Source organism: Etheostoma cragini, chromosome 21, assembly GCF_013103735.1.
Source record: "Etheostoma cragini isolate CJK2018 chromosome 21, CSU_Ecrag_1.0, whole genome shotgun sequence".
NCBI classification, from domain to species: Eukaryota; Metazoa; Chordata; class Actinopteri; order Perciformes; family Percidae; genus Etheostoma; species Etheostoma cragini.
This window is the reverse complement of record NC_048427.1, coordinates 12,748,389-12,763,816: the sequence shown is the minus strand read 5'-3', so window position 1 is coordinate 12,763,816 and position 15,428 is coordinate 12,748,389. Positions and strand designations below refer to the sequence as shown.

General features: G+C 41.4%; 1 protein-coding gene across 1 annotated transcript in view; it reads left to right on the top strand.

The window, feature by feature from the left end:
• The first annotated feature begins 1,352 nt into the window (after nucleotides 1–1,352).
• itga3b (integrin, alpha 3b) overlaps nucleotides 1,353–15,428 on the top strand; it is a 28,666-nt gene continuing 14,590 nt past the window's right edge. The window contains exons 1-2 of the mRNA XM_034859921.1: nucleotides 1,353–1,739; nucleotides 14,815–14,942. Coding sequence (XP_034715812.1) covers nucleotides 1,564–1,739; nucleotides 14,815–14,942 — 304 coding nt within the window. The 5' untranslated portion in view covers nucleotides 1,353–1,563. The remainder of the gene's footprint in view (nucleotides 1,740–14,814; nucleotides 14,943–15,428) is intronic.

Sequence of the window (15,428 nt, the reverse complement as noted above, 5' to 3'; positions counted from 1 at the left end):
AGGAAGTTACATGTAATTTAGAAGTGATATTGTATCCAAATACTGACAGTTTTTCTTGAAGCACACAAAGAGCTTTTGCAGCCGACCTGTGTGGAATGTGCACAGCGAACTACATTCTCCAGAGAGCATTATTTCACTGGGGAATAGAGGAGAGGTTAGCTCTGGGTGAGAGAAACTCCTGGAGTGTGAGGAGATGCAGAGTGGAGCTCAGCTCATCAATTACAGGAGGTCAGCGGTGCCGGATGTAAGCCAGGAGTCAGCTAATAAAGCGATAAACACAATAAAAGATGGAACATTGCGATCAAGATACAAGCAAACGGGGGAGGGGATGGAGCGGCAGCTGGTCTCTCGACACCAGGGGGTTCTAAAAGGAACTAAAAAAAGGATGGAAGGTGGAGGGGGATTCATGGAAAGGAAAGGATGCTTTAAAAAAATCTGGCCTGTTTGGTGAACTCTCTAAGGGGATTAAGGGTTTAATGAATTGCCTATTGGAAGCCATACGTTTGAGCAGTATGCAGTGGAGCGAGGCAGGGGGTGGATGTCACAAGAGTGCTCATGTGAGGGCTGGCCGCGCGTGTTTTAGTTGGCTTGGAGGAGTTTTGACAGGACTCTTACACCAAGTATCCGGGACGCCTACACAAAGTATCCTGCGTTGAGCTAACACAATTACACAGGCTACATTTAATTGATATGTTTAACTAGCTTGAAAAAGCCTTTGTATGCTCTTTTGCAGATGATGTGTGTAAAAAGTCATTTCAGAAACGTTATCATAGCCTACTGTCTGGATATTTGTCAGGAGAGCACTTCCACTAGCTTACTTGTAATATCTAATGTACATTTGAAACTCTGTTGTGGTTTCACTTCACATGCTTCTATAGGAAAATCACTGAAAGGAGTTTATTAATGACCTCATTTAATTTTTGATTAGAATGTGATTAAAATCTGAAAATATTTTATGATGTGGTGTTGATGGATGTAGGGCTATTGCTCAAAGATACTGTAGGCTATGTAATATTGTATGAAAGTTTCATAAAGGGATATATGAAAACCCAAGTCTCATAACATAGCCTACCGACGTGTTTATTGCACAGATACCGAGTTACTTTCAGTATCTTGTGTTAAACTAATGGCTTCAACTTTTTTTTTGAAAGGTGTAATTGAGATTTTCATTGCTGGCAGGTAGAACACGTGGAAACCAAAACAATGTTGTACGTGTGTGAAAAAGAGAAGCAGAGAGAGGAGGAAGGGGAACAGGGCGAGAGACGGAGGTTTCACACGGCTAACCACAGTCAGGGTGTGAAGGCAGTGAGTGCACTTGTTTCAAATGGGTGTGGAGGGCAGAGAGGCAGAATAGAGAGGAAGAGGGAGGCAGACACCGACACCTAGGCAGTAGCACTTAGTGCGAGGAGAGGGGGGGGGGCGACACCGGCTCACAATGGGCAGGTCTCTGTGAAGCGCAGCCTACCTGTTGGAGCTCGTTGCGGGAGACTGTCGTGCCGGATCCACGCTGATCGTGGATCTGCGGGAAACCCACTTTACTTGCGAGGCTTGAACAGCCCAAACATGTCTCCCAGACTATTGCTCTGCGCTGTTTTGGCTGTGTACCACGGGACGCAAATCGGCAATGGATTTAACATAGATGAACGGTTTCCTGTGATCAAAGAGGGAAAAACCAAAGGGAGCTTCTTTGGATTCTCAGTAGCTGTGCATCAACAGACGGAGGGCGCAAAAAAGTACCTGTAAGTTATCAGCTGTGCATGTCTAAATGCTCCACTTTTGTACCCAAACTACGCCACCTGCTTTAGACCAGGTGGCGTAACAAAAAACAACCTTTATATCCGCCTCAGATAAGCTTATTGCGCCCGAGTCTATATTGCGTTTGCGGCCCATTTATAACCTGCGTTTAGGCTTCTTGTTAAATCATTTCTACAAGGCAACCACCTGTTAATAAAAGGCAGCGGAGCAATTTAAACCTCTGCAAATTGAATTAGTCCTTTAGACCGTTTTTTGACGAACTGTGCCGTGTGTGCCGCAAAATTAAAAGTCTTGTAATTGGACGTGCGGAACTTGGTACCTGCGTCAGAAAAAAAAAAGTCTTGCATTTCAGTTAACCTGTGACAAGTAGTCACATCAAACAGGAGTCTGAGGCTCTAAAGACACAGGCGAATGAAAATCTCTCCTTTTACTAAAAAGACAAATTCTCCATTTTATTTTTCCCTTTTCTGGCTGTCATGCACAGCTATGTCCAACACCTTTAGGCTACTCATCCAATTATTGCAAGTGCTATTTTTCAACTTTGACTCAATCCTATGGTTGAAGATGCATAATTAACTAAATTGGATTTGCTATAATTCCTGTTTGAGAGGAACTTGTACTGCAGCTGGGGGTGAAACAGCTGGGCCATGTGAACACAGGCCCTTCAATCTGGGGCTTGTCTATGCTGTACAGTTCAATACACCATCTGAAGCGTCATTTAGGGTCACAGCATGTGTGAATTTAAGTTATTGTTTAAAACCATAATTTCAGATCAGTTTATGGGTTCCCAAGCTATTCCGTTGTTGACCCATAGACTTCAGTGTACATTTTGGAATGCACAGAATGAAAGCCATGACATAGCCTGCTCTAATGTCTTTCCGCCTATCCCCGGGCTATTATAGTTAGCTGGGACACAAGTGAGTTTGTGTTTCGCAATAAAGGTGTTCATTGGCCTGTAACACACAGGCTGTTATTACCTAGACATGAATGCTCATGTGGAGTTAACAGTGTTTGGGAGGATTTACGTGAAAGTACATGCTTTTTGTTCAAGGAAGAGTTGATGTTCAAGAACAAGAACGTATGCGACACAACTTCACTATATGTAGCTTATTTAATCAAAGATCCTTAAACTGCATCATTGTTTAGGATTTCCCTCGGCAAATTACAGTGGCCCCCTTCATCCTTCCGCATCCATGATCACACGCGTGTCCATAACTAGATGTTATCTGTGTCCTGGTCTTGCTTTGAAGGGTAATGCAGGACGAAAATTGCAAACCGGGACACACTTCCTCTGTGTTGTCACATAACTCTTGTTATGAATTGATACTGTAAATAAAATTGAATTGAATTGAATTGAAGGTGTCAGCCATAAAAAATTGAGGTTCAGCATTATTACTTCAGAAATGCCCCCTAGATTGTAGAATGAAGACCAGTGTCCAGTTGACACCTAATCAATGTGCCATCCTGGCCCTGTCCCCAATGGAATGAAGTCACTGTCCACAGACTGCAACCAAAGAAGGCACCACATGGCCCTGGAAGAGGGGTTGGAGGCCTGTGGGAACAAGAAGTTTGTAAAAAGTATCATCACTCCGCTGCTAGCTAAGAGGTTTAAGCTAATTCATGCTCGGTTCTATATTGCAGTTTTTAATTTGGTAATTAAGGATTTATTTCAGGCCTTAAGTTAATGATTATGCATTTTGGGTAGTACTTTTATGTCCAGAGTTGAGAAAATAAATACCACCTTCTCTGTGTTGTGAAAATGAAGCTACAGCCAGCAACCACTTAGCTTAGTTTATCAGAAAGACTGGAAACAGGGGACCAATAACCAAATCCAACCATCAGTATCTCACTAATTACAAAACAGTATACTTTCAGATAGAGCTAGTTTAGCTGTTTCCCCCTGTTTCCAGTTTTTATGCTAAGCTAACTTTAACGGCACTGGCGATAGCTTCATATTTGCCGTTCAGACGTGAGAGTAGTACATTAATCTACTCAGCAACTCTCAGCAAAAAACGGAATACTTGTATTTCCAAAATATGTTGAACTATTTATTTAAAATGTAAAGAAACTAATTAATCAAAGAGTACGAGTGTTGTACTAGTGTTACATGTCAGTATGTAATCTCGGCTTGCTCGAATCAGCCAAGAAGTTATAGCCAAGAATGATGCCAGCCTTGTCTGCAGTTAAATACATGATCTTGCCTCATGGTGTGTGTCTTGGTGCTGTATGTCGGGTTGGTTTGTTTCTGAATTGGAAGAAGTGAGTCTCTAGAAAGTGTGACACGTCCCCCCGTCAATGTGATTATAACCTGTAATTCAAAAGGAGGTCGTTAACCTACATACTGTACATGCAACCGAAATCTCATATTCATGCTTGACTTTCTTGAATATTTTTCAGAAGGTGTTGCATATTTATTACAGTGTTACTGTGTCTCCCATTTGTAATCTGTGAATTCCACGACTGTTGAGTAAAGACCATTCTTTAGTTCTCAGACCTAGTTGTGTACATACTCTGTGATTCTGTAAAGACACATCACAATGTATTTCAGGTGTGTCTCATGTTTGACTTGGGCTGGTTTTACAGTGCTGTCTGTGTCTGTGTTTGGTCTGGCTTCCATTGTAGCCCCAGATCTGTCTCACTGCACCCCAGAGCTGTTTATTACATGCTTCCTCATTTTTGAAGCGAGCAAGTGTGTGAATATTTAAAAAATGCAAGAACTCTGCATATAAACCGGTCGTGACATGTACAGTGGCCATTCTTTGTGCATGTATGAGTCAAACAGAGTCCAGGATAAAAGTCAAGAGAGAGCGCTTACACTCCCACCTCTGTAATAAAGCAAGTGCAATAAAGTTTTTCCTTAACCTCGTAAGAAGAAGGCTATTATCTAATTAGTCTGAATCTAGCAGTTTATTTCGGCTCTGCTGAAGCAATTTAAAATCTATGCCAATGTCTGAAAAGAGGTGGGTACATGACCAATTAGTAGGCCAACATTGCTTCTTCTTGGGGAAGGGCTGCACCTGAATGATCTTATCTACCTGAAGCCAATTTGTACGGGGTATTCACATCTCCAATCCCCCCCAACTCTTTGAATCACCCATATATGGCCTTTGAAAGTTTTTTTCTGAGAGGGCTTTTTTTGTTCTCTGTTGTAGCAGGGAGGAGGGACTGGGCAGTCAGCTGGCCACCTATTGGCTCTTCCAGTCCCCTAACCCCATGGTATGCTTGGAATGTATTACCCTTCTCTGCACAGTCACAACCTGCCAGGTTTCAGGTTGAGACAAGACAGGAGTGAGTGATTCTGGGGACTATACACAAGCCCTTCAACATCATTCCTCTGTTCATCCTTCAGTAGACAAGGATTCCTTAATTGTATGGGTGGGAACCTCTGCGACCTTAGAGGAAGAATTTAATTCCTCTGACTGATGAATATTTAATCAGAGCTAAAGTGCCTTTGCTTTTTCAGCTCATCTCTGTCTGACTGCAGTGGCCCGAGGCCATGAAAGTCGGCCGTTTAATTTGACGGGGCCTTCCCCTTTCTGCTGTAAGGTACAGATTTAACAGTCTGATATGTTGTTTGAACATGCACAAGTGCATGCTTTGCTTCTCTTAAATCCCCTTTGAGTTTGTTTGAATCAAAAACTTGATTCCTAAATCACATTTCTCTTTTGCAATGGTAATGTGATGCAACAGATATGGTGTGTTGTATAGAACATGCGTCCTCTAGTTAAACTCCAGCTTTTGTTTGTCAAAGACAGGAATTAATGCACTGAAAAGACATTTAAGTGTAAAGGAACACTCCATGCAACTCCACGTCTTGAATATTGAATAATCAGCCTATGTTCATTTTAGTTACAACAAACTCACTCAGTGACTAGTTGTAATAACCTAAACATACATTTCCACAGAGTATCACTTTAACTGAATGCCTCAATGTGTTATATGACATGCTGTCGCACAGGCTAACGGAAGTAATGCAGATGGATCTGTTCAACTTGGATGTGATCCTAAATCCCCCCTCATAGAAAGGCTAATGGTCTTTGTCTCGGAAGTGGACTTATCAGAGTGCTAGTGGCAATGCCTGGCTCCGCCCACCTACCGTATATATATATATATATATATATATATATATATATATATATATATATATATATATATATATGGTAGGAGGTATATATATACATATCAATTATCACTTTCCTTCAGTACTACGTCTGGGTTTGCGGTATATTCACGGGTTTTCTCCGGCCAATCTTTACCGGTCCAATCAGCAAACAGAGGGAGTGGCTGAGAACGATGATGTTGTGGTCGTGCGCTAGTTTGAGTTGTAGTTCTGTAAGGGCGGCGCAGAAAGACGCGAGCGAAGCCTTTCGTTCTGTTGTGGCAACGTTGACGAATATCTAGAAGTTAAAGCCCGAACAACAACTATCTTTGCTGAATTTTGTTGGTGGCCATGATGTTGCGGCCTTCCTCCCCACAGGGTTCGGGAAAAGTTTGAATTTCCAACTTGCTCCGTTATTGGTGCAGGATTTGGCTAAGGCAAACGCTAGCGATGCTAAGCCGACGTCACGACCAAACGTTAGCGATTGGTTATGGCAGATCCAGAGTGGCTCTTGGCCAATAGTTTTAAACTTTAACAGAGTACCCGCCTTCAAAAAACACTGGCCAGACTCTCAAATTAAATGTACCAGAGTCTGGTAGGACAAGGCTACTAGTGTCATGCCACAGTGAAGCATTTCCAAAGAACAATCCTCTGTTGCCCATTAGGTCCTCACATTCATGTATTACCTGAGAGTTAGCAGAAAGTTCTTACAGATGTGTCCCAGTGAGAAGGAGGCCTGGTAAAAAATAAAACCTATCTAAGGCAACATGTAATAATCAAATGGAAAAAAACAATCTATCTATAATCAACTATCTTTTTCGAATATGATGCCCTTTACATAGTGTTTATAAGTTGTAAGTAGTGCCTGAATTTTATGGTAATAAACCATTTACTAATGATTTATAGATATGTTATGAGCAATGGATTAAAACAGTTTTTGGGTTGCCAGGTTGTAACAACTCACTTTTTATTGGTTAGGCCATTTGACCACATAGGCCTATGTCTAAAAGGCTTGATGAAGAAAATCTGGACCAAAAACACATTTATTAATAATGTATTAACATTTATTAACATTGTAGAATTGATCTATAAAAACCCTTTATTAAAGACCTAAAGACAGACATCATCTTTTACTAGATATAGAGAAACACAGGAGCATACACACCTGCCAACCTTGACAATTTGGCAACCCAACATTTTTTGTAATGGCCTAGAAAGCATAAGTTATAGTGTGTAAACCCATTTAAAGTGTTCCTTATTTAAAAGTATGACCACACAATAAAAACCATGAACCCAGGCAATTCAGTCTGTTGTGAACCAGTGTGTTTGTAGAGTGAAAGGTATACATGGTCCTTTCTAATTTATTGGAGACTAAGCCAAGCCACTGCAACTGTACTAGACCTCACTAAAGTTAAGTGCAAGTGTGTCCATAGTGACTGTCCCTAATCTTTATGGTATTTATTGTCCGTAACCAATCAGTTGGTAATGGCATGGGCTGCATTTTGTTTAGCAGCATAATGAGTGACGGCTTCTAATAACATGTTGAAATGGATCCCAGCGGGACATCGGGCCTCCTGCTATTCTTCACAGAGGATATTCTCTATGGTGGGGCTTTCACTGGAATTACCTGCAGTGAAGACTATTTCTATCTTAACAAAACTGTAAGAGATCCCCTTCTGCTTGAATCTGCTTGTACAAATGCCCTCAACCAACATTGAAAAGAAGCTGTTGGAGCTGGCCTGCAGGCTAATGAGGGCTACCTGAAGCTAGAAAAGCTATATGCTTCCCTACTTTTCCCCTCTTTGCGCCATTTTTCATCTTTGAAGGGCAAGTGATCCTGAAGTATAGCTTTACACATGGTATGTGGAAGTCAGTGAAGGTGGTAACTTGTACTAAACAATGCAAAATGTGTTGAAATCTCTATGAAAACCCTCCTTTCACCCTCCTCCGCAATTTCCCCACTGTGGGACAAATAAAGGTTTTTCTCATCTTATCTTTTTATAAAGTTCATTGATCAATTCAAATAATATAAATGTAAATATGACAGAAAATACAAATATCTGCTCCACTTGTGAGGTTTGAAAAACGCCCACAATCTGCTCTGTTTGTGGGCAAACCTAAACATGTAAAAACAGATGGTTCATGCACACACCTGCACTGCTTTTATATAAGCTGAGTAATATGAGTGAAAACTTGGCACTACAGCTGTGAGGTAGTCCACCTGTAACCCACCAGCTCCCCCTTTCCCCCTTTTACAAACTGGGGTCAAAATGTTAATGGGAATGCTGTTATTGATACCGCGAGTCTCTTGTGAATTCTGCTATGGCTGCATGATGTGTGTGCTAGTGTGGGGCCACTAGAAACATGTGTCCATGCTCAGTCCAGCTGTGATTCCGTGTGTTCCTGTTTTTATGCATACATTAATGTGCGTTTATCTCTGTCGGTTTGGTATAATTGCATGTTTTTGTGTATGTGTTAGTAATGTGTAGCAGTGCTATACTGTGTACATCTGTAGCAGTGGGGGGGTCAACCAGTCTGATGTAATTTACCCAGCTACACCAGGCACTGGGTGGTTAGCCTACTGTAGTTAGCAGACCAACCTACAGACATAAGCCAGCATAACATTGTCCTTGTCAGACAAGGTTATATTCATTACTAATGAAAAACTAAGTTAGTTTATTATCAGGGGGATGACCTGCCTTGTTTAATTTGTCACAATGGGTCTAAATGAGTTTGCTCTCTCATTACTGTTTCACCAATGGCAGATGGTGGTCTTCAAACAGGATGTTTGTTCAGCTGATATCAGACTGTTGTGTGTGTGTGTGTGTGTGTGTGTGTGTGAGAGAGAGAGAGAGAGAGAGAGAGAGAGAGAGTGAGAGAGAATGAGAGAGAAACACAGGTGCACACAGATTTTCTTACTTTATTTAACATTATTCAATTGTTCCATTCCTCTAGTGATAAACAGTAATATATGCATTTAATTTCCATCAAATGTTTTCCCCTAAAAAAAATAGCTCTCTTAGGTCTGAACTCGGTGACAGTCAGTCAAAGAAGCTGGGGTCAAAGAAGTGTGACTTGAAAACAAACGATGTTAGGCTTTTGAAATAAAATAATAAAAGTCAGAGATGGAACTGAGTGACTGTATTTCACAAGTTTGAACATTATGTTTGTGAAATTACAGTTTAACTTCACCTGGCCTCAGCAGTGTGCTAGGTGTGCCGACAGTTATTCAACTTCCTCTCACTCTGTGCCACCCTGTTCTGTAAATCACTGATACCAGATTATTTCGAAATCGTCATCGGGAAAGAAAAATAGTCTCATCAAATCAATCAATATCTAACAGTATCTAGAACATCTCTAGAATGTAGATCATTTTGTGTGCTGATGGTTGTAAGGGTTAAGTTTTTTTACCTACTTGTTATGGTAAATATGTATCATGTAGTCATTGTACACATTTCTGTTGTCGAAATTCATCATTCTAAGCGAGCTGTGACTTAAAACCTACAAAATTAGTTATAGAAGTTTCTTGTAAAGACTTTGGCCTCATATACATTTGCCATATTGTGATATATATCAATACAGTTAGAATTAAAAGATAGAACAAATGTAAGAGTCCGAAGACGCACAGGGGCATGGCATGGCGGTTTGACCACTTCTCTTTGCAGCAGGTTGATGTATTACTGTGTGTCCGCACATGCCTACACACGCATACACGCACGCACGCACACACACACACGCACGCACACAGAGTGAGTGTGTTAACATCTAGGCGTGCGACTATTCTGATAGCAATGTGCATGCTCACCCCCACCTTTACTGCTTTGTGATACTGTTTCTTGAAAGTACAAAGAAACCACACACACACACACACACACACACACACACACACATACACACACACACACACACACACTCTCTCCATGTAGGCAGCTCAGTATTAGCAGACCAAACTGAAACACACTATTTATATATCATACATCATCTCAGTAAAGTCATTACATTAGCAAAAAGAGATCTCAGCCTCAGTCTGGTCTTGTCATCATCCCTAATTCAATCTGAAAATTGAGTCTCTTCGTTCAATATTATCTCGATTTGTTTGCTTCGGGCAATGTTTCTGTGGAATGGATATGAGTTGCTTGTAGTGCATTAGCTCAATTCCATGAGAGTGCAGTATAGTATAGTGTGTGGGAATCTGTTACGATTGGATTTAGGAGTAAGGGTAATGATTAATAGCATTTTGTGCGCCTGTTCCTCGCTTATACTTCTTTGGAAATTTGGTGATCTGCTTTGTGCCAAAGTGTAGAACTGGGAGTGTCAAGGATATTGAGTTGGTGGTGAGTGTGTTTTGTGCAGTCTTGGACCAGGTCCACCACGAGTAATATTTTTTGCCATTTAGGCTGGTGGAGGCACACCTAAAGTGACCTCTTTAACTCATATTTTGCGTGTTTGGTTGTATTTTATTCTTCAGCAAGCTGACATATCTGATATTTTTTCCTAATATGACTGTGATGCCAGTTAAAGTAAAGGCTAATGTCGGTTGACCACCAACATTTGTCATCCACAACAGCTTGCACAGTCTTCCCTTTTAGCAGAAGGTAGCAGGTACTGTATGTGTCTCATCTTCAATGTGAGCATGCACTCCAGTTCCACACGTACCTTAACTAAACCCCCCAAAAGCAGCACCGGGCTATTGCAAAATAACCAAAGAACTTGTGTTCTCTTGTGCACGAATTGGTGATTGCCTAATCTGTAGCGTGAAGTGTTGGAGATGGCGCCGTCATTGGGACTCACAGTTTAGACCTTTTCTCTCCTCTTTACATCACTGAACCTCCTCAACCCTGTTGCACCAATCCCCCACCCCTCTGTATCCTTATCCAACAACACCTTGTTACCATTGGCAACAGCTTGTGTCTACTTGCTTGGAAAATGGTTCTGACAACAACAGCCTGACATCACACTTTTAACAGCAAAAGACCTGTTTGGATGTGCTTTGATTCACAAAATGAACATCCGTAGAATTTATGAGAACAGAAATGTCAACTTTCATGAAGTAGATACACTAATGCTGATTTTCTTCTGTCATCAGGGAAGTCATGAAAGAGTTGCATGGCTAATAGTGAAAAACAGGCCCTTAGGTAGCCTACTCTAACATGAAAACTAAAGCTTTTTTCACTTCAATGCCCTGAAGGCTCACAGCCGCACCCTGTGACAAACAGGTTGTCCCAAGCCTTATGTAGACAGGTGATCCATCACTAGTGTAAGGCTGATATAATCAAACACATTTGCAGCACCTCTAATACTTGGTCACCCACTTTTGCTCACCTACCCATATATATATATATATATATATATATATATATATATATATATATATTAATAAGGCAAGGTCCAGCAGGGTGAAAAGCTGTGTGCCAGTTTTAAACATTTATCAATTGTCTCATCCCAGTCCTGTTCAGACTGGGCTGAGAAGAAGATGGATGTACTCTAAATGAGACCTTTCTGCTCTTCTGTAAACACGACTGGCTGGCCCTGCACATTGTCTCTTCTGGTTGGTCTTGCAACAGCCTGTGAGATGGATAGAAAAGGTCATCCAAAAAGGGTAAATTCATGTTTAATTAAGTCGGGTTTCCAGGTTTTAGTGCTGTTGGTTTTATTCTGAGTCAGGAGCAGTCGGGTGGGGGGTGAGAGCTTGAGAGACTATGGCTTAGTTTTAATTAGAGAGCTACATGTGTTGTGCTGAGTGTCTTGCGGACAGATGTCTGTTTACCAAACTGACAAGGCCTTGTAGTGGTTTCTCTTTTTCTCTCCTGTGAGCAACAACCCTCCCTTCAACCACTCCGACGCAATTTTTAACACCTACCCCTGCTATGTTTTTTGGCGGTCAGGAGTTGTGTGGTGGGCAGAGGTGATTAAGATGACTAGATATATTTCACCTCTGTTAGTTAAACTAAACACCACTGATGCAGATACACAGTAGTTCTTATCCAACTCCCATTCTTCTGGGAGGTTTTTTAACTCCAGATGTGAAGAATGTCGGCAGCGCTCACCTTGGCTGGGTGTGTTCGCCACAGTAAATGTTTGGTTTAGCCAGCCGATCACTTGTGAGGCAGAGGGGGCGAATTTCAACATGTCCTCAGAGTTGGAATGCAGCTGCAGGTTACCCTCCTTCCCTTCTCTGAGCCTTTGACAGCCTGTTTATGAGGAGGTGATGAGCAGGGAGGGAGGTAGGAGGAGAGCACACAGGACAGGATATGAGGTATGTTGTCATGCCCATGTCAACTCTTTGTAACTCAAATTCTGGTGATTTTTAGGTATAAGTTGAGAAGACTTAGGAAAATACTTTCAAATCCCGTCACATAAAGTGATATTCTTGAGGTTATCAATTTGAAAAACAGCTTTTTTATTGACATTTGGAGAATATGAAGGCCAGATTACACTTAGGCTTGTGTGCTGACTGAACAAACAACAATTAACATGTTAATTAGGAAACTTTAGAGGTGCCAGTAGGTGGGTTTTTGTTACCTTTGAGCTGACCCAAGCTATCTGTTTCACCCTGTTTCCAATCATTGTCCTAACATAAGCTAACTGCTCGTAGTATATTTACCTCACAGACATGGGAGTGGGATCAACCTTTTCGATCGTGTCATCTCTGCTAGAAAGCAAATAATCATGTTTCCCAAAATTTCAAACTATTCCTTTAATTAAAAAGTTACCTTTTGTTGAAAATACTACTTCACGGTTTGAAAGGTACATCTTCACTGTATGTCAAACCTAATTCTGTCAATCAGCAGTGTTGAATTTCCACAACAAACACAGGTGACCCTTGTGGCTCTGATGAGACAGTGAGACAAGAGTGAGTATGTTTATGATTTCAGGTTATGCTAAGTCTTTTTCTCCACAAGGACTCTGCCGGCCGTGGTTACCCAAGCCTCCCTAAAGCTGTTTGATTAGCGCTGGACTCTGTTCCTTCCTCGTAGTTTTTTTCTGTGTGTGGGCAAAGTTCACAATAACTAGCCTCTAAGTATTTTATAACAGTCTTGCTTAGTCTCCGGGTTGACCCAATTTCTTTCCTGCTCTTTCTAAACGCTTTTGAGACGTCACTTAGTTTTCCCACAAGAATGGCTGACCTTGCAAGTGAGTGTTTTGAGACACTGTGCTGTTTACAGCTGAAAAACATGTTGTGGGGCCATGACGTTTGGTTTAATGGCTATCTCACACACTCATACCGTAGATTACAGAAGACTATGTGGCCCTGATTCTCCACATATCAGTCAGTCCAACAAGCTACTAGAAACCTCTGTGGAATCTCAGATGGTGTCTACATTACTGAATGATCACCTGAACCAAGGCCTCTTCCTCCCAGTCCAGTGGAAACTGCTGGCCCTCAGAGGCCATCTAGGCTCTAGCTGGTTGTCATCACTGTTGCAAGATAATTGATTCATTCCTTGCTTATAATGCCCATCTGGTAGCAGAAAGAAGAGATAATTGTATCTTTCTGTTTCAAAAGATGGCAGGAGGATGTCTGTTTTTCATGCCTCAGTGGAAAATATTAAAGCAATGTGTTCTCTTTCATACACTTGTGGTCCACTTTTCAACCTGGTTGTAATAATATTAGATAAGTAAAATGTATGCCACAACTCCTGAACCAAGATTAGAAATGTTATCATCTGCCAGATGGTCAAGTATTAAATTGGTAATGGAGTTATTCGATCCAAGATCTGCGGTGGAAACAAACTAACATGAATGATTTCCATGCAAAGGCAAACTTTCTGAGTCTGCTCATGTTTTGGTGACACATCAAAGAGAAATATTTGTGTCTGGGCTCTTGAGATGTTCTTGTGATTAGATTGCAAGTATGTACAAGGGCATTTTGTCTATGTCCGTGGTGGAGTGGTAGAGCCTGGTACACAGTTTCACTGTGTTTGTATAGCATGGAAACTCACCCCATAAACTGTGAGTAGTGTGTGAGTGTGCAAGGCTCACCTTTAACACTATTTTACGAAATCTGTTAATCTATTAAATCTATGAAGTAGTTTAGGATGCCTCATCCCTACTGTATGTCATATTTACCTTTCAGGACATGATGATCAAGTTGGAACAATGATGGGTTGACTCATGAGAGAGATTTTGATTTGAGGCACAATGACTTTACTGTAAAGGTGTACACCCACTATCTGTACTTATTCTTACTTATCAGTGTGTGTAAGGGGGGGGGGGTAGCTTGACTCACCACTTTCCCCTATTCACCACTGCTAGCAGCATGTCAGCATGCAACCAGTATTGCATAAACACATTCAGAATGCTTGAAGGAAAAAACACACGTTGACTACACTTCTTTTATTTCCCACATAGTACAGCAAATCATGTGTCTAACACACACTGTAAACCAGATTGTCTGCACCTTCCGCCCACCAAGCGGAGCTAATACATCTTTTGCTGACTGTAAATAGTGTGTCCCAAGCAGCACAGAGCCTTGTAGAGGGACTAATCCCTCTACTTCAAAGTTCTGTGGTGTGTTAAAAGGTGCTGATGTAGGGAGTGTCTGGATGAGTGGACAAAAAGATCAGGTCCATCACCAAGAAACTTGTGTGTGAGTATGTGTGTGTGGAGGGGTGTGGGTGTGTGGGTGTTGCCCAGACTTGTCACGGGTCATGCTCTGACTGCTCCACTCTGTCCACTATTAATTCACCAGTCACATGAACTGGCTCACTCTTTGTGTGTGTGTGTGTGTGTGTGTGTGTGTGTGTGTGTGTGTGTGTGTGTGTGTGTGTGTGTGTGTGTGTGTGTGTGTGTGTGTGTGTGTGTGTGTGTGTGTGTGTGTGTGTGTGTGTGTAATGGAATAAATACTACGTCAAGGTGTATCTGTTAAATCTTCTCTTCTACTTTTTATGTATTGTTTAACACCCAAAATATAATCCAACAGTCTTCATGTTTCTGCCTTTCTTTCTGTCTGTATCCAGGCTTCTTGCAGGAGCACCGAAAGAGAAAGCTGAAGCTCTACAAAATGTCAATGAAACAGGCGCCGTCTACTCCTGTCCCATTACAACTGATACGGCCGACTGCTCCAGAATGGACCTGGTCAGCACAAGTAAGCATGATGCATAGCTCATTGAAGGGATTTGTCATTTTGTCATTTAACAGGGAATGCGGTATTATAACCGAGTTTCTGTACAGGTTAGTAATTTGAGTGAGCCTGAGGCACACAGTGAAGGTAGAGTTGAATTCAGTCTGCATGTGAGCAGACTCCAAAATGAGAGAGATAAATTAACATTGAAGTAAAAAAAAAACATAGTCTTCAGCCATTCTAGCTGCTCTGTGAGGCTGTACTTATAGGCATGGCAGTGAGTTCAATTTTAACATGCTCACAATTACAATGCTGATGTGCCAATGTGGTTATAATGTTTACCTAGTTCACTAAAAAAAAGTACAGCGGAGGCTGATGGAGATGTCATTAGTTTTGTAGAAAACAAGGTATTGCTCAAATATGATGTGTGACCTTATCATTAGGATTCATTCTCTGGGCACCATGTATGTACAACATCTTTATAGCCATTCAGTAGTTGTTGAGATCTTT